The sequence below is a fragment of the Quercus lobata genome, chromosome 12 (genome assembly GCF_001633185.2).
Source record: "Quercus lobata isolate SW786 chromosome 12, ValleyOak3.0 Primary Assembly, whole genome shotgun sequence".
NCBI lineage: Eukaryota > Viridiplantae > Streptophyta > Magnoliopsida > Fagales > Fagaceae > Quercus > Quercus lobata.
The window spans coordinates 34,966,112-34,984,229 of record NC_044915.1 but is presented as its reverse complement, the minus strand read 5'-3'; the positions used below and the strand labels follow the sequence as shown (position 1 = coordinate 34,984,229).

Below are 18,118 nucleotides of genomic sequence, written 5' to 3'. Positions count from 1 at the left end.
ACTATTCCTGGTTGTGAGACATTCTTTTAGTTTATCCAAGCCACGTTCCTGCCATTTCGGTATACAAGGCCAGCTTTAATTAAGGTCTCTTTACGAGGTGACGCAAATCCAACAGCTGAAGACTGCTTTGGAAATTGAGCGAGATTTATCTTGCTTGTAATTCTTTCTTGGAGATTTGGGCGAATTGATTGCCACTAGGTTCTTCTTTATTCGCAGACCCTTGAGTTCTGTGGGAGTTTCAGGCTTTTAACTCTCCTAATGTTCCCAAGGACCCCACCAAGGTAGTGATTGAGATTTAGGGAGTGAAATAGTCAAGGATAAGGGTGAGGGTGAAGGAACCAAACCCTCTTCAGAAGCCATGGGCGTCTCTGAGATTCAGAATGACACAGTTAAGGCAAGGGAGGTAGAGGCCGAAGATATTTCTCCCCTTCAACTGGACAAGAAAGAAGTTTCTCTTCCTTTAGCCAAAATTCGAAGCAAGTGTAGGTCGCATCAAATTTTTTGTGCGACAAAATTTGGATTTCATCCAGCCCCGTGTGTCACGCGTGTGCGGATTTGGGTTCTCATCGCCGGTACCATCCATACTTGCTTGATTGCTGCTAGAGCAAGTATATGGATTTGGCGTTTCTGCTTCTTCTCTCCCATTACCGGTGCCATCCATACTTGCTTGATTGCTGCTGGAGCAAGATTGTGGATCGGGCATTTCTGCTTCTTCTTCTCTCCCACCGCCAGTGCCATCCATACTTACTCGATTGCTAATGGAGCAAGATTGAGGATTTATCGTTCCCGTAGACTGCTTTTTATAGTTAGCTTTTGACATAGGCTTGTCTAATCCCTTTTATGTACACTATACTGCTTCTTTATCTAATAAAAAGACGACTTTATTTCATTTTGCGTACCTTTTCTTTTCTGTAATAATTATTTTATGAATGGGTGTGCTAGTATCTTTTCTTTTGAATAGTACTTAGAATTGACGACGTTGATGGTAAAGAGTTGTCACCTTGAACTTATCAAAACTGACGGGCACACCACTGCCAACTTTAAGTAAGTTAACTATATAGGACTACCCAGGAAAACAACCGCATGTTCTACATTGCGAATAGTGTGACCACCCAAGGACGTGTAACTTAAAGTAAACAGTCCGAGGAGATCATTGGGTACTAAGGTTCTTTTCCACGTTTACGATGATGTTTATAGCTTTAACTTGCTTTAGGCGTCTGGTTCGAGGACCGAGGCATGATTGAATTTAGCTTAAACGCTTAGAAAGGTGTCAGTGTGTGTTAGTTTCCACAAAGCAGGAGGTCCGAGGACCATGCGAGGCCTTTGTTTTGTCTAGGACTTAAGTTTTTCTTGAAGTAGCTAGTTTCCTCATAGGTTTGAGTCCGAGAACCATGCAAGACCTTAGTTTTGTCTAGTATTTAGACCTTCTTGAAGTAGCTAGTTTCCCCATAAGTTTGAGTCCGAGGACCATGCAAGACCTTGGTTCTGTCTAAGACTTAGGTTTTTCTTGAAGTAGCTAGTTTCCCCATAAGTTTGAGTTTTGTCTAGTATTTAGACCTTCTTGAAGTAGCTAGTTTCCCCATAGGTTTGAGTCCGAGGACCATGCAAGACCTTGGTTCTGTCTAGGACTTAGGTTTTTCTTGAAGTAGCTAGTTTCCCTATAAGTTTAAGTCCGAGGACCATGCAAGACCTTGGTTCTGTCTAGTACTTAGGCTTTTCTTGAAGTAGCTAGTTTCCCCATAGGTTTGAGTCCGAGTACCATGCAAGACCTTGGTTCTATTTAGTACTTAGGCTTTTCTTGAAGTAGTTAGTTTCCTCATAGGTTTGAGTCCGAGGACCATGTAAGACCTTGGTTCTATCTAATACTTAGACTTTTTTGGAAGTAGCTAGTTTCCCCACAGGTTTAAATCCGATAACCATGCAAGACCTTGGTTCTGTCTAGTACTTGGACCTTCTTGAAGTAGCTAGTTTTCCCATAGATTTGAGCCCGAGGACCATGCAAGACCTTAGTTCTGTCTAGTACTTAGGCTTTTCTTGAAGTAACTAGTTTCCCCATAGGTTTGAGTTCGAGGACCATGTAAGACCCTTGTTCTATCTAGTACTTAGGCTTTTCTCTATCTAGTACTTAGGCTTTTCTTGAAGTAGCTAGTTTCCTTATAGGTTTGAGTCCGATGACCATGCAAGACCTTGGTTCTATCTAGTACTTAGGCTTTTCTTGAAGTAGCTAGTTTCCCCATAGATTTGAGTCCGAGGATCATGCAAGACCTTGGTTCTGTCTAGTACTTAGGCTTTTCTTGAAGTAGCTAGCTTCCCCATAGGTTTGAGTCCGAGGACCATGCAAGACCTTGGTTCTGTCTAGTACTTGGACCTTCTTGAAGTAGCTAGTTTCCCCATAGGTTTGAATCCGAGGACCATGCAAGACCTTGGTTTTGTCTAGTACTTAGTCATTTAGAAAGTTGTCAGTGCGCGTTAATTTCCTCAAAGCTGGAGGTCTGAGGACCCGACATAGCTAAGGTTTTGTTTAACCGCTTCAAAAGATTTTGGTTTGGCTCTCGGCTTCTTTCTCCGAAGGGAATTCAATGAACCGGACTACTAGGCCTGCGAGAATTAGCCCCTTTACAAGTGCATGGGGCACACACTTGACGTCAGAAGCCCCTAGAACCGCGCTCCATTTAGCAATCCTTCCTACGTAATCAACACTTCGAAGTGTAGACCTAAGCAGAAGCTAAGTTATGACAATGACGGTGTGTTCTTGGAAATAATGGGAAGGCTTTCGTGTAGCTTGCACCATTGCCAAAATGGTCTTCTCAAGGGACTCTTGCTGATAGGAGCTTAATCCCACCATGATTAACCGTTGTATTTGCCAACGCACAAGCTCTTCCCACAAACGGTGCCAATTGTAAGGTCACGTTTTTCAGCCCAGGTAGGGATGGCAATTTAAATCCGATCCATGGATACCCGGTCCGGCCCGACCCTAATGGGCCGGATTTTACCCGATCCAATAAAGAATAGGGTCGGGTATGGGTTTAAAAAAAAAAAACCCGAAGCGGATTCGGGTCAGGTTCGGATTTTATCAAAAAAATCCAAAACCCGGCCCAGATATGTCCTGGTTAAAAATGAAATTACCCAAAAAACCCTAGTATATATATAAACTTATAAACCCTAACTTATTCATTCTCTCATTTCACTCAGCCCTACCCTAGCCGCTCCTTCCACTCTCACTCACTCTCCTCTCATATCTCACGGCACTGGCCATCTAATATCAGCCGGCCCTCTCTCGTGCTCTCAGCCTCTCAGTCTCACTCTTCTTGCCGAAGAAGATGAAGACGAAAATCTAAGATACTCGCCGCAAAGCCTCTCCGATCTCACCCAGTTTCGTTCAATATTGCTCCCTATATTTGCTTTGCACTGAGTTTAATGATAGTTGAAGCCAACGACCACAACCACGGTGATTACGGCAATGATTTTTGATGTTCTTCTTCCATTTTTACTTTATTTGATTAGTGGGTTTGGGGATTTAGATTCTCTTTGTTTAACCTGTGGGTTTGGGGATTTAGATTTAGTTGTTAAGATTTGATGTTCCTTGCATGTGCTTGTTTTATATTTTGATTTTAAATGTATTTGGTTTCTGTGAATAGTTTGATTTTAGCTAGAATAGGTGCTAATCAAGAGGCAAATTTCCTTTTGTTTTCCAATCCGCCTGTGGACTTGCTTAAGACCTTAGAGGATGACTATAATGGAGTTTATTTCAACAAACTTTGTACTGATTTGGATGTAGTTGTTTAGTTTAATGATATCGTCCTTTTTAATAAAAAAAAAAAGTTTGATTTCAAATGTATTTGGTTTCTGTGAATAGGAAATTTGAATGGGTATGGTGGATTTGATTTGAGATTTACTTGGATTTGTTGTTTGTGCTATTGTGATTTTTTTCTCAGGAAAACATAATTTATTTTTTTGATTGGGCCACGGATTGGGCCACTATTAGGGGCTGAAGATTGGGCCCTAAGGTGGCCTGGTTGGGCGGGGCCCGGCGTTGCGGGTCTAGGTCCAGGAAAAAAAAATCCGTTTAATAAATGGGTTGGGTCTGGGCCGCGAGTCTTGACCAATAGGTTGAGTCTGGGTATGAAAAAACCCGGCCCGAACTCGACCCATTGCCATTCCTAAGCCCAAGCCCAAGATGTATGAGACCTTAGACCAGTGAGCCTGGTACAATGAATTTGTAGAGAGTGGGTCAAAGAGTTAGGCTTTAGTGTATGGACAACAGTTAACACGGTGTTGTTCACAATCAAACTGAGATGAACTGGGTTTATTAAAGAGGATTGGTCCTCGGCATGGTCCGAGGAGTTTTTTCTGGTGCCTCTTGTGTGATAGGAGTTTCAGCCCCCCCCCCCCTCTTCTGTCTCCCTCAACCCTCTTTTATAGTAGTTTCCTTCCTCTTGAATTGGGTTCCTAGTGCTGATACTTGTCCCATCAGCCCTTCCCTCTAGTTGTTGGGAGTGGTTGTAAAGGTAGAAAAGCATGGTTATGTCAGGTACAAGGCACTGAATGCAATAATGGCAGCCTTTCCCTCAGACATTTCTATTTTCTCTGTTGTCCTTTTCTATTTTAGTACTTTTCATGTTCCATAGAATGACCCGGAGTGTCACTACCAGTAGCAGGTTGCTCCCTTTGTCCTCGACTACATCCATGGCCGAGGAGGGTTCTTCCTATAGCCGAGGAGGGGTTTTTCCTTGGATTAGGCCCTTGGCCTAACGTAGACATTGACATGGGCTTCCCAGTCTTTTACCCTCCACAGGGGTGTTTCCCTATATCGATATGAAATTTTTTGTGATCTAAGAAATTATATATTTCATAATTGATTGTTCTTATACAATTAAATACTTATGATTCGATTGAACGAAAACAATTCAAGAACACATGATAACCTAGATTAGTAATGTGGTTAGAAAAGTTTTCAGAATAACCAATTCACTTTAAAATTTGATTTCTATTTAAAACTATTAGATATTCATTTAAACAATAAGAAAAACATGATTGAACTTACTGAAAGTATGGAAGAACTAATACATCAAAAGAAATCTAATTGAACAATTAAATATGTTGTTGATAAAATCCTAAAAAGAATCACATTGAATATTCATACCATATAGAAGAAACATTACCCCTAGCCCTAATAAAGAGTTTAGATTGCCATTAGAGAAAGAAAAATACTATCTCCGTCTCAGTTTGTTTGTCCTCTATTCCATTTTGAGATGTCCTAAAATATTGTCAAGTTTCTAAAAATAAAAATTATTAATTTACTAATATTCCTATTATACCCTTACTTTATTTTCAAAATTATTTGAAAAGAAAACTAACTAATATTTTAAAAAATCAATTTAATTGGGGCACCTTTTTAGTTGCCTCATTAAGAATAACTCTTCTTAAAAAAAATTGATAAATTTATTTAAGGGTAATTTTATAACTTATACATTTTTATAAAGCAGACAAGACAATAAATGATGTTCTCTTAAAAAGTTTGACTTTTCAAATAGGACAAATAAATTGAAATGGAGGAAGTACAAGGTTTTCTCTCCAAAATTCGTTCTACATAGCCTCCCTTCAAAACCCTAACATCAAAGTGTCCCTAATGAAAAATAAAACTTTTACTATTTTAATTTTTGTCCAGATTTATAGTAGTAACTTGTGAGTTAATTTCGGCCTTCAAAAATTGTGAATTTCGAAAAACTCAAAACTAGAAAGTTGTAGATATTGAAGTCATGGTTCCAACGAATTCAGATCCTCTAGATTTCTTATAATACTCTATCAAATGGATTTCCTAAAATCGTAATCACTCTTTAATGATTTAATGGTCTAGATTCTGTCATATCAGCATTCCACTAACAATATTCTTAATTGTTTTGTTTGCAACATTATTTTATTATTTTAACAATATTGTTAGTAGAATATTGACATGGCAGAATTTAGACCATTAAATCATTAAAGAGATGTTAGGATTTAAGGAAATCTATTGGTAGAGTACCTTAGGAAATTTAGAGGATCTGAATCCTGGTTCCAACCTATTTGGCTTTGTGTCAATTAGATTTTTGAGGAGAGAGATACACTCAAAATACTGATTAGTGCTCAAATCTAATTTTTCCTTTTCAGATTCTACCTCTTTGATTTCTTTCCTTATTTGAAGCTTTCAAACATGGTAGACGACCCAAGCACTCCAGCTGCACTTCCTTAGACATTTAAGCATGGTTTTTTAGCTCATCTTTAATTTTAGTTTGGCCTTCATTCTTTCACAAACTCCTGTAAACTCATATTTTCACATGATTTCCTAAAAGTAAAAATTACACGCAATGAATGACATCTTATTCAAGAAATTATGTAAAGATAAATAATAGGAATTAATGCAAATCATGCCTTAATTATACAAATTAAGCATAGCAATAAGGAGATAACGCCCATATAAATATATAATGAGTATACATATTAAGGCGTTATCAAATATCTAGGATTCAACTTTTATTATATAATATATGATTTATTTAATATTAGTTTGCTTTATTCAAAAAAGATCATGAGTTCTAATTGGCTTAAGAATTTTGATTGTTCACACTCTTTTATATCATGTGTAAAATGTAAACATTTTGTGAAAAATTTTACATTCAGAAGTGTAAAACAATAAGGGGTTGTTTGGTTTTTTTTTTCATCACTCATCACTCTTCGCTCAATTTTCGTTACTCATCACTTAAAATACCCCAACTCCCTACTCCCCACCCATTTGGCACCATCACTCAGTTATATTTTCAACCAAAAAACTAAAAAAAAAAAAAAAGGGACCCACCCACTGACCCAATGTCATTTCCCTTTTTTTTTTTTTTTCCTTTTTCCCCTGACTCTCATCTTTCTTCGCCTCTCATCTCTCTTCTCTCTGGCACCATCACTCAGTTATGTTTTCAACCAAAAAACTAAAAAAAAAAAGGGACCCACACATTGACCCAATGTCATTTCCTTTTCTCTCTCCTTTTTTTTTTTTTTTTTCCTTTTTCCCTTAACTCTCATCTTTCTCTGCCTCTCATCTCTCTTCTCTCTGCCTCTTGCCCAATGTTTCTTTCATCTCTCAATGCTCTCCTCTCTCCCATCTCTCAGCGACGATGGCAATGATGAAGACGGCGACAGATCCATGAAGTCTGAACACGACAGTGGCGGCAGCAGTTGAAGACTAGTCCTTTATGGGTTTTGCTTGTGTGGGTTTTGGATTTAGATCAATGCTTTAGTGAAGGCCCGATTTTTTTTTTTTTGATTTTTGATTATGGATTATGGATTTTGATGTTAAATTGAAGGTTGATGTTGCATTTTTGGATGAAGGTATGATGTTGGTTTTGGATATGAAGCCATGTGAAAAGGAAGAAAAAAAAAGAAAAAAAAAAAGAAAAGAAAAAAAAAAGGAAGATGAAGAAGACCAGACCTAGCGTGAAAGGGAAAAGAAAAGAAGAAAAAGAAGAAGACCAATGTGAAAGGAAAAAGAAAAAACAAAGAAGAAGAAGACCTAAACTCACCGAACCTAGTGGAAAAAAAAATGTCAAAAGTTGTGGCTAACCTTTGACTAGTGGATCCCTCAGTGTGTGTTTAATTACCAAAATATTATTGGAAATTGAGTTTTGGAAATTGAAAATGCTTAAAATGTGTTTTCAATTTCCATAACTCATCAATAAAAAATCAGAGAATTGAGTGATGAAAAAAAAAAAAAAAAAAAAAAAAAAAAAAAACCTTCTCAGTCATGGGTCCCACTATTTTTGAGTTATGGGTGATGGAAACAGAGTTATGAGTGATAGAAACACAAAAACCAAACAGCCACTAATAATCCTTAGTTTAAAATAGCAATGTGAAACAATAATTAATCTTAATTTAAAGTAATATAATTTAGCACTATATATGGCTCTATATATCAAATTAAAAGATACATATTAGAATGATAACATGGAAATATGTGGCTTAAAAAAAAAAATACTCCACATCATTAAAACGAACAACATAAAATCAAAAGTCTTTATTTTATCTATATTATTATTATTATTATTATTATTATTATTATTATTATTATTTTTCTTGTATGGATATAGATTGATCCAAAATTAGCTTTGTATTTATTGTCTCTACGGCATCAAGTGATGGTTTAGTCCAACAAGGCCTAAATGGGTCATAAAAGGCCCAAGGCCTCTTAGCTAATTACTACTTTACCAGTAGAACTTCACTTAATAATTGAAAACTGTGGCGGCTCGGTGTGAAAAATTAATTAATTTACACATCATGGGTCCCACAGTCATCACAACCGTTAGATCAGCTAGATCTGCATCAAGACCTCAATAAAGCACCGTTCAAATTTCAAAAATAGTCTGTCCCAACCCCAACACAGAAGAGAAGAGTCGACCGTTGGAGGTCATCTTTGCTGGGTGTACTGTATCTGTATGAACCTTAAAGAAAACAACAAAAATAGAAGCTAATTGAAAACCAAAGCAAAACCACAAACGCTCTGTATTCATTTCGACAGGTTACTTCACAAAAACAAGGACTAGATGATGAGACGCCATGGCTGGCAACGTCCTCTGCACCCTCTACAGGTAAAGCTTCACTACTTTACCAGCTCTGGAATTGATTTTTTTTGTTTGTTTGTTTGTTTTTTCACTAAAAAATTGATCTTTATGTAATGTGTGATTTAGTACAAGGCACCTAATTATGCATGAAAGGGATAATCTACCTTGTAAGCAATTTGACCCATCTCATAGAATTAGACCCTATTGACTTTTTAGTGATTTGAAGCTGAATTAGATGCAAAATCTGGTCTTTGTAAACGAATGAAAGCAAATGCGATTGATTGATCTTTTTTTCCTTCCCCTGAAGCTAGTTGAATGTTTGTGGTGAAAACTTTCTATTTATGGGAAGTGTGATCTAGTACAAGGCACCTAATTTTGAATTAAATTTGCTACTCTATTTTGTATGATACCTTACCCACCTCATAGAATTAGACCATCTTGGGTTTTGAGTAATTTAATGCTGAATTAGATGCAAAATCTGGCCTTTGTAGAGTGAATGAATTAGAAAACGATTGATGTTCTTTCCTGAAGCTAGTTGTATATTTGTGGCAAAAATATGTTCTGTTCATGGTTATGGAATGTGTGATCAAGGGCAAGGAACATAATTGTGTATAAAATTGCTACTCTACTTTGTAAGCAACCTGACCCCACCTCATAGAATGAAGCCCTCTTAGGTTTTCAGCAAATTGCAGCTGAATTAGATGCAAAATATGGTCTTTGTAGATGAATGGAAGTAGATACAATTGATTTTTTTTTTAGTTCCTGAAACTAGTTGTATTTTTGTGACTAAAAATGATCTCTTTGTGGAATGGGTGATCAAGTACAAGTGTACAGACCTAATTGTGAACAAAATTGCTACTCTACTTCATAAGCAACCTCATGGAACTAGGCCCTCTTGAGTTTTAATAATTTGAAGCTTAATTAAAAGCAAAATCTGGTCTTTGTAGATTAATAAAAGTGAATGCAATTGATGTTTTTCCTGAAGCTAGTTGTAAATATATATATATATATATATATTCTCATTTTGGAATATGTGATCAAGGACAAGGGTCCTAATTGTCACAAAATTGCTACTCTGCTTTGTAAGCAACCTGACCCACCTCACAGAATTAGGCCCCCTTGAGCTCTCAGTAATTTGAAGCTGAATGAGATACAAAATCTGGAATTTGTAGATGAATGGAGTGTTTGCCTTAACACCCAAATGCTTTTAACTTTTGTTTTCTATGAATCAATCTATTATTTGTATTGACGGGCAAACAATTGCAGATGGTGGGAATGGCAATTTACAGTTTTCTGGTTGTTTTCTTCTATACTTTCCTGGGGCTTTTCCTTGGAAACAGAATTGCGGAAATCACAATCACCACGCTGTTTTCCTTTGTGGTAATGTATCAAATAAGGCTTTCAATCCGCTTTCTCCCTAATCAAATTGTTACTTTCTCATTGAGAATGACCTTACTTATCTCATTTTCAGGCACTTTCTGTAATGTTTCTATTTGTAAGGTGCACCGCCATTGACCCAACCGACAAAACCAGCTTTAGGAAGAAGAAAAGAGCCAAATCTAAGAGTGGAATTACAAAGCTGAATTATGGGTTTATAATTGGTCAGATAGTTGTGAGGTTTTTAAGGAGGGTAGAAAGGAAGATCCTTAAGACTTTTATCAGGAGGAAGTATCTGGATCCATGGAAAACAAGTGCTCAAATGGAGCCCTTGCTTCCATTTCCCCTTGTCATGAAGGATGATGCTGTTGCACCTGATACAAGAGAGGATGACATCTCATTTTGCTCGCTATGTGATTTTGAGGTAAGCTGTGAATTATAAGGCCTGTCATAGCTTTTTTTCTAAAGTAGAAACAGATTTAGCCATGCAGAGTCATTGGACAGAATTGTAGTTATACTAAGTACATTAATTGTTATATAAGACTAGTACTGGCAACCTCACAATGGATTTTTTTACGAGTGTCAGAATCCATTATTGGACTTTCATTTTGCAGGTAAAAAAGCACAGTAAGCATTGTAGGACCTGCAACCGGTGTGTTGAAGGGTTTGATCACCATTGCAGGGTAAAACCGTGTTGTATATATTCTTGCTAACTTTTATCCCTCTTTAGTTCTGTTGACTTCAGGTTAGGATCTTTAAGAAAATCTACGTTATCAATTGAATACAATTGGGCTTTTCTATCTTTTATTTTTTTTTCAGTGGTTAAACAACTGTGTTGGGAAAAGAAATTACACAACATTCATTATGCTGATGACTTTCGTCTTGTTAATGGTCAGTTACTTCGTATCTTTCAGTTCTTTGAAACTGCCTAAAAGAACCTTGAATAATCTTCTGTTTAGTTGATTCCCATGCAAACGATATTGTTGCTGCTACAGCTAATCATAGAAGGAGGTACTGCCATTGCTATATTCATTAGGTGCTTTGCAGACAAAGGAGGAGTTGAGAGGGAGCTGGTGAGCAGGCTCTATATTCAGCTCCCAAGAGGGGTTCTTGCCACAATATCGGTAATATCAAGTTACTTCATCAATGTCACATTGCAATTGCTTCAGATGCAAATTCAGTTCTTCATTGATTTATATTCGTTGAAATTTGAAATGCCACAGGTACTCCTGTTTCTAATGACAGCTTATGGTACAGCAGCACTAGGACAACTTTTCTTCTTTCATGTGGTTCTCATAAGGAAGGTAATTGTCATGGTTGCTATCTGGTTGTTTCCACTTCTAAATTGCTCAGTCCTGACTTCAACATTACAACCACATGCACATGCTTGTACATATCAAACCTTTTATTATAAGGAAAAAAGCAGACACCATAACTGTTACCGAAGGCTCACTTGTCTAGTCATTGTAGTGCCCAGGTTTCAGCCTCCTTTCCTAGTTAACAGAAGTCTTCGTTTATATGATCCTCAAGTCTAACAGGAAGTTATGGGAACAAACTGCTTTATTGAAGAGAATCAAATTACATAATTCATTGCTTCTAATTAGCAATTTTTTAACACACACACATACAAAGTGACCAGTCAATTCAATGATTTAATTCTTTGCCTTGTATTATTCTCCATTTACAATCTTTCGTACTGAAAACTTTGCTCTTGACTTGCTTGTCTATAGTCTCACTAGTATGCATTTCTGCAGGGAATGAGAACTTATGACTACATCTTGGCAATGAGAGAGGAGAACCAATCTATGGAACTAGATCCAATTAATGAATCTGATTTTTCTTCTGATGAAAGCACTGATTTTGATGATTCACCTGAAAAACCATCATTTGTGTCACGGTTTATATGCAGAGGATACAGGAGAAATCAGGTAAGGTTTAAGATTTATACAGCCTTCCTTTATTTTGCACCTTTTCAAGCTATAAGCCCATCCACCTTACTGGATACTCGTTCATGTTGATTTCTAGAATCCACCAAGGTTGTCTATAAGGATTGATAGAGATCCTGAGCTGTCTAACTTGCCCAAGAGACAAGGCTTCCATGTAAAGATTGACCCATGGAAACTAGTAAATTTGAGCAGAGAGAAAGCTTTAATAGCAGTTGAGAAGGCCAGAGAAAAGCTCATGAAACAGAAGTCAGAGGTGGATATTGATTCGTTAAAGCCACTACCACTGGAGACTAAACGCGGACCACTGGTGAACATGGATAGAAGTATCTCTAATCCAGGAACAAGCTCAACACCTCTCATATCAAAAGTAAGGCATCCCGGCTCACCCGGAACTTTTTCAAGTCCACGAAGGCGTTTTTCTGGATCTCCAACCATGTTCTCTGGAATTGTGGCGTCGCCAAAGCACAAGTACAGAAACAGTTTTGACTTGAAGTTAACAGAGGTGTCCAAAGAACTTGAAACTTACATTTCAAGGCAGGTTTTATGTTCCGTAATTAAGAAGGATGGGAGTGAGGCATCCCCAAGATAGGCATTGTATTTAAAAAAATTGGATTCTCAGCCTTTGAGAAAAAAAATGTTTGTTGATTGTGTATTCTTGATGGGCATCTTACTTGTGAAATTCATATTAGTACATTATGTTACATGTTACTCTTACAAATTATATCTGATTTTTTTTCAGGCTGAGAAATACATGTACTTTTCAAACTAAGTCTACTCAAATCAAATAATACCCTTTCCACAGATGGACATGTTGATGGTATGACAATTGCCCTGCATTAATGATGTTGCTTTAACTTCTATGCGGTTACTTTCTCAATTGACTTCATCATTGTCTAGCTCCCATAATCATACATTAGGTAGGCCGTAGAACATGCTCCATTGTGCCAGTAGCTCTTTTTTTCTTTTTTCCTTTTTGGGGCTTTATTTTTTAAGAGATCTGTGTTAATGGTTTTTTTTGAAACCGAAAGACTTGGATCTGTTTGGTGCAGTAATGAAATTAAAATATGCCTTCATTTCTCAATCAAGGGTGGGTACTGAGGAAATTACCTGTAGAACCAGCCAAATTCTCCCCATGTGCTACAATTTCGCCTTTGATTCAATGCATAGTAAGTTACACTCATAATGACAAATAGTGACAAAAAAGTTTCTAAATACACAAAATCTTCGTGAAATTTGTTTCTCTACATAAAGTTTGAAAGATTGAAAATCTGAAAATCATATATAACTCCAAAAGTAAAAGAAAACTGTTTTGAAGACAAGCTCATTCTATTTCCACTTTCTAATAAATCACTCACTTATTTGATACTGCACACAAAGTTACAAGAAACAATCATCTCAGTACCCATCTTAAAAGCCAATAGCAACAGATCAGCAACTCCACTAAGCTTCTTATCTCTGGTGGTCATTTCTTCAGAAGGCGGTAGTGGGCACTCGTGTTTAGAATCGGCAAGAATCAAATTTTCAACTTAAACTCGACACTAACAAAATGTGATTTCACAAAAAGAGGAAATGCTGTACTTTCTCTTGTTTACCAAGATCGCAACCAAGCACCTCTATTCTGATTGCTTGAACTCCACAAGTGCCTTGACAGATTGTAACACTCTGAGTACTGCTCAGGAGAGACAATCTCCTTGAGAGGCTCACAAGTTTTTGGGTAAACTAAATCAGAATACCCTTGAATATAAGAGCAGTTCCATGGAGAATCTGAAGTTACATGAAGGGTAATGTTGGACAGGCAAATGTTGAGAAAATCATCCCCTTTTATACCCTCAAGGAGGCCTGCAAATTTTATATTCTCTCCTATGACATCTTTGATCGTTATCCTTCCTATTGAAGGAAGATCATTCGGGTCATAAAATTTATCTGGGTGCTCCCCGTAGTGACCAATGAACCTTATAGCTATATCCACATTAGCCAAAGTCACATTTGATATGTAGATATCTCTTACATAACCACCCCTTCCAGGTGATGTCTTTATTGAGATACCTGTCCTCGAATTGAAAAACTGAAGGCTTTCTGCATAAACCTGTGATACACCTCCAGACATCTCACTCCCAATTGCAATCCCTGCACTTTGAGTCTCTCCAATAAGCCTGCGGATAGTAATGTTTGTACTCGGACGACCATATGTAGTGCCATACTCATCCCATCCACTTTTGATGGCAATAAGGTCATCTCCAGTGCTAATATAACAGTCTTCAATGCAAACATTATCAGAGGAATCTGAATGCAATTATACGTATGGGTGAGAATGCTATCCATTGTTCATAACAAGTTACTGAACTTGAATAAAGAAATTGGAATGACACTAAGTTTCAGCAATTAAGAAATATATTCAAGTAACTATGTATCTGGCATTTGGAAAATGGAAATAAAGAATTCATAAAAATAATGGGCAGGAAACCATTGACAGTTAAATTCAAAGAGAATTATCACCTTGGTATAGTCCACCCTTGAAATACTGATATCTTTTAACTAACTTTTTGGTATATGTTGCAAAAGTTAAAACTGACGACTGCTTATAGGCTTATGTACAAAGAAAGTTCCCCATTCTTTGCTTCATCTAAATTTCATGTCAAAGACTAGAATCATCAAGCCTTTCATGGTTTAAGGAAAAGGTGGATTGATAAGACCAAAATACATGTTTGGAATTTGCAATTCAAAAACCAGTCATTTACCATTCAAATAGAAAGAAAGACTCTTTGGCCTGGAAGGTAAAACTCACCTGGATCTATTCCATCTGTGTTAGGGGAATCATGAGGAGCAAGGATTCTCACATTCTGGACAGTAACTTGGCTGTTCATCCAGAAAAACAGTCTCAACTCTCCCCCTACTTCATAAAAGCTTCACTTTTGCACAGTTTTATAATGGCAATAAAAACACATGAATTCAATCCTTCTGAAGAGGACAAACCTGCAATATACAGGGTGAATGGTCCAAAATGGTGAATTCAAGAAGGTGAGGTTTGAGATGACAACCCCAGTTGAGTTCATCAACTCAACCAAATGGGGCCGTGTATAGTTCAGGCTTCCATTCCAAAACCAGTTCCACCAGATGTCACCTTGACCATCAATAATTCCATTGTTACCTGTATGAAGAAATTAAAGGCATTGAAAAAAATAAATTAATAAAATAAAATAAAATAAAAACCAATTAAAAAATGCATATGGAAGATGATTCTTCATTAATATCACGAACCGGTTATGATAACATCTGTTAAATTGCGTCCATAAATGAGGCTTCGATGCCTTCCCCCCGGTAACTCCCTACCTCGGCCATATGATGGCAAAGGATCAACGACTGGCCAATCATTAGAGTTCTGAAACAATGCAGCATAACCTATTTAGTATCATGTGCTTTAATGTCATGCCTGTTGTTTCAAGGCAAAACAGATAGCTTGCACTACCCTGTTGATGAAGGTCAAAAAATAGGAAATTGCTAAAGCTATTACAAAAACTTACAAACTGACATGACAATGAATATGATTGGTGCCACTTCAACAACATAATAAATAACTGTCTAAATTACTTTTTTGTGATTTCGTGACATATCAATTTGTAAGACTTTATACAATAAAATTATAATACCTTTCACATCACTCCTAAAATTGTTCCTAAATATGGACTAGCAGTGGAGCATTAATGATTATGGATAAGTAAATGAATTATTACAGTAGCATATCTATCCCAAAAAATACACTGATTTTGCTTGTAATTCAGTCAAAACTCAAAACCAACTTCACTGGAATGAGCATTAGTTTTTCTAACCATATTGTGAATAGCTCCATACTGTCCCTCATACTAAATTTCCTATCTTAGATTAATTGCAAAGATGTCATTTAAAGCAGAGGCAAATCATCTGCAAATTTTCATATTTAATATTCATGTTTACAAGCTTTTCTGCTAATGAGGGAAGGTGAATGCTTACTGTTGATCCAAGAATTACTGCATCCTTATCTAACCAAAGAGTAAGATGACTGATGAGATCGAAGCTTCCTGTCAACCACTGGCCTGCCGGGACAAAAAGCTTGGCCCCACCCTTGTCTGCAAATGAATTGAGATAGAAGATGGCATTCTGAAAGGCTTTTGTATTGAGAGTGGACCCGTCTCCAACCGCGCCAAATTCAGTAATTGAGACACTGTGAGGTCGAATTTCCCCTGAATTTGTCTGTTTGCAACATGAGTTGCCCTTGGCAGCCCATGAAGCATCACTGAGTAAAGCAAGTACCAGAAGCACATCCACCAGCTGAAAGAGAGAAGTTTAACATTGATTACTTAAAAAAAAAAAAAAAAAAAAAAAAAAAAAAAAAATTAGTAGTGTGTTTGGGTGACTGTTTAAGCAGCTTCCTTTTGATCTGACTTAGTGTCCTAACAAGAGAATGGAAAGAAAGAGCCTAGGCAAATGAAGTATAAGCTGAAATAGCAACAAATGGTTAAAGGGAAGCAAAGAACACAGAAGAGTTCTTAAATTGAAGCACTTGAATCGTACCCAAATCACTCAATGATGATAGAACAGCTGGGAAAATTACCTACATTTTTTGCAAAAAAGATAATAGACCAAGAAGAGCTTCAAGAATTACAAAAAAAGAAAAAAGAAAAGAAAACTAACTAATTATTAAAATACCAGTTATCCTCCACCACTCTTTAAATAAAGAATGAAACAAAAAACAAAAAACAAAAAACAAAAAAACAAAAACAAAAACTTTACTCAATCAGATTCTAGAAAAGTTTCAAATATAAAATTAATATGTGCTTAATTTGTGGCTGAAACAAGATGATTTAAGTAGACATTTCATGAATTTTCAGCAAAGAAAATAGAAAATCGGAATCAGAACAAGCACCAAAAGAAAGCAGGAAACGAAGTAAGCAGTGATCAAAATAAGTACTCACAGTAAAAGATCTCGTCATGTGACTGAGATCTGTTTCCTCTTTAGCCCAAGCACAAAAAGAAAAAGTTATATAGGCAATACTACTACTCAGCCACCTCCAAATTCCCCAAAAGCAGCAAACAAAAGAAAGCTTGAAGAGCAGGAGGCTGATGTATTGGTTTTTGTTGATCAAGTAGCAAGTGTGATTAGATGGGTCACTCAGAGAGCTACCAACATCAGCACCCAAATGAAAATCATTGATAGTGACCGTTGCTGCCCGCCAAAACTTACGCAGTAGGCCCTCCCTTGTTCCTTCAACCTCCTTCAATGACTCTCTCTCTCTCTCTCTCTCTGATGATAACGAAGGATACCCAGAAAGCCAATGAGGATGGATAAGCCAAAACTCAATGAAATCCAAGGTGGGGGTGACAATCAACTATGCTGTGCAGCAAAGGAGTGGTTTTGAGCGTGAGTGTGATTATCTGTCTGTATGTATGTGTTTCTTTCTTTTGATACTACTAATTTGAGACACCCTCAAAACTCACAGTCACTTTGCCTTTTTTCTATACATATTGACTGTGAGTGAGTTTTTGAGAGTCTTTGAGAGTTTTAAGGTTTTAGAGAATTATATATAGAGAGAGAGAGAGAGAGAGAGAGAGAGATTAAGGTTTTATGATTTTCAGGGGACATTTGAGTCTCTCCCTCTCTCTCATCCCATGTGACTAATCTTTTGTCCAAGTTTTAAGTTCGTAAATTCCGCCAAAAAGTCAAATAAACTGAAATATAACACAATTTCACTTCTTCTTCACACATCATTTGCTCTGTTCCGTTCTCTCTCTCTTTCTTAAAAAAGTTGTTTTGTAAAGTGTTTATCTTTCTCTGTTTCTGCTTCTGTTTTTGTTTTTAGTTGTGTTGTTATCTAAACACACTCAATCCTCTTAGCTGGCCTAAAAGCGGTGGTAATCGGTCATGGACAAAATAAATAAATAAATAAATAAATAACCAATACAAAGCTCTGCTGGTTTTGGTTTGGGGAGCATAGGATTGGATAATTCTTACGGCAAGGGAGTTGGAACTGTTGGTCATTCGTGTGTTTTTGCAATTGTGTCTTTGACTCTTTGTGCATATTACTAGGTGACTTTATCTTCTTTGGCTTATTTCATTGTTTTATGCATTTGGTCCTGTTATTTTTTTTATTTTTTTTTTTTATTTTAAAGTAAAACAATGGATTGGAGAGGGAGCACTTTGCTATTAAATTATTATTTTAGTTTAAATTTTGTCATTTT

The 18,118-nt window shown here is 36.8% G+C and overlaps 2 protein-coding genes across 2 annotated transcripts; one reads left to right on the top strand and one right to left on the bottom strand.

The window, feature by feature from the left end:
• The first annotated feature begins 8,377 nt into the window (after positions 1-8,377).
• On the top strand, positions 8,378-12,606 carry LOC115970066 (protein S-acyltransferase 18). Its single transcript, XM_031089733.1, has 9 exons — positions 8,378-8,609; positions 9,849-9,962; positions 10,054-10,383; positions 10,574-10,642; positions 10,779-10,850; positions 10,955-11,083; positions 11,183-11,263; positions 11,714-11,887; positions 11,985-12,606. The coding sequence occupies exons 1-9, from the start codon at positions 8,565-8,567 to the stop codon at positions 12,492-12,494; spliced, it is 1,524 nt and encodes a 507-aa protein (XP_030945593.1). The 5' UTR covers positions 8,378-8,564; the 3' UTR covers positions 12,495-12,606.
• A 492-nt stretch (positions 12,607-13,098) lies between these two features.
• On the bottom strand, positions 13,099-17,666 carry LOC115971750 (probable polygalacturonase). The gene is made up of 6 exons (XM_031091777.1): positions 16,855-17,666; positions 15,893-16,210; positions 15,164-15,284; positions 14,879-15,053; positions 14,691-14,761; positions 13,099-14,188 (listed from the first exon to the last, which is right to left on the bottom strand). Exons 1-6 carry the CDS (start codon positions 16,870-16,872, stop codon positions 13,494-13,496), a joined length of 1,398 nt encoding a protein of 465 aa, XP_030947637.1. The 5' UTR covers positions 16,873-17,666; the 3' UTR covers positions 13,099-13,493.
• Between the last annotated feature and the right edge of the window lie 452 nt (positions 17,667-18,118).

Coding starts and splice junctions, on each gene's coding strand:
- LOC115970066 (XM_031089733.1), top strand. CDS start 8,565: ATGATGAGACGCCATGGCTGGCAACGTCCTCTGCACCCTCTACAG. Junction 9,963..10,053: donor CCACGCTGTTTTCCTTTGTG/GTAATGTATCAA, acceptor TCTCATTTTCAG/GCACTTTCTGTAATGTTTCT. Junction 11,084..11,182: donor GGGTTCTTGCCACAATATCG/GTAATATCAAGT, acceptor GAAATGCCACAG/GTACTCCTGTTTCTAATGAC.
- LOC115971750 (XM_031091777.1), bottom strand. Junction 15,054..15,163: donor AACAGATGTTATCATAACCG/GTTCGTGATATT, acceptor TTCTTCATACAG/GTAACAATGGAATTATTGAT. Junction 14,189..14,690: donor CACAGATGGAATAGATCCAG/GTGAGTTTTACC, acceptor AATTGCATTCAG/ATTCCTCTGATAATGTTTGC.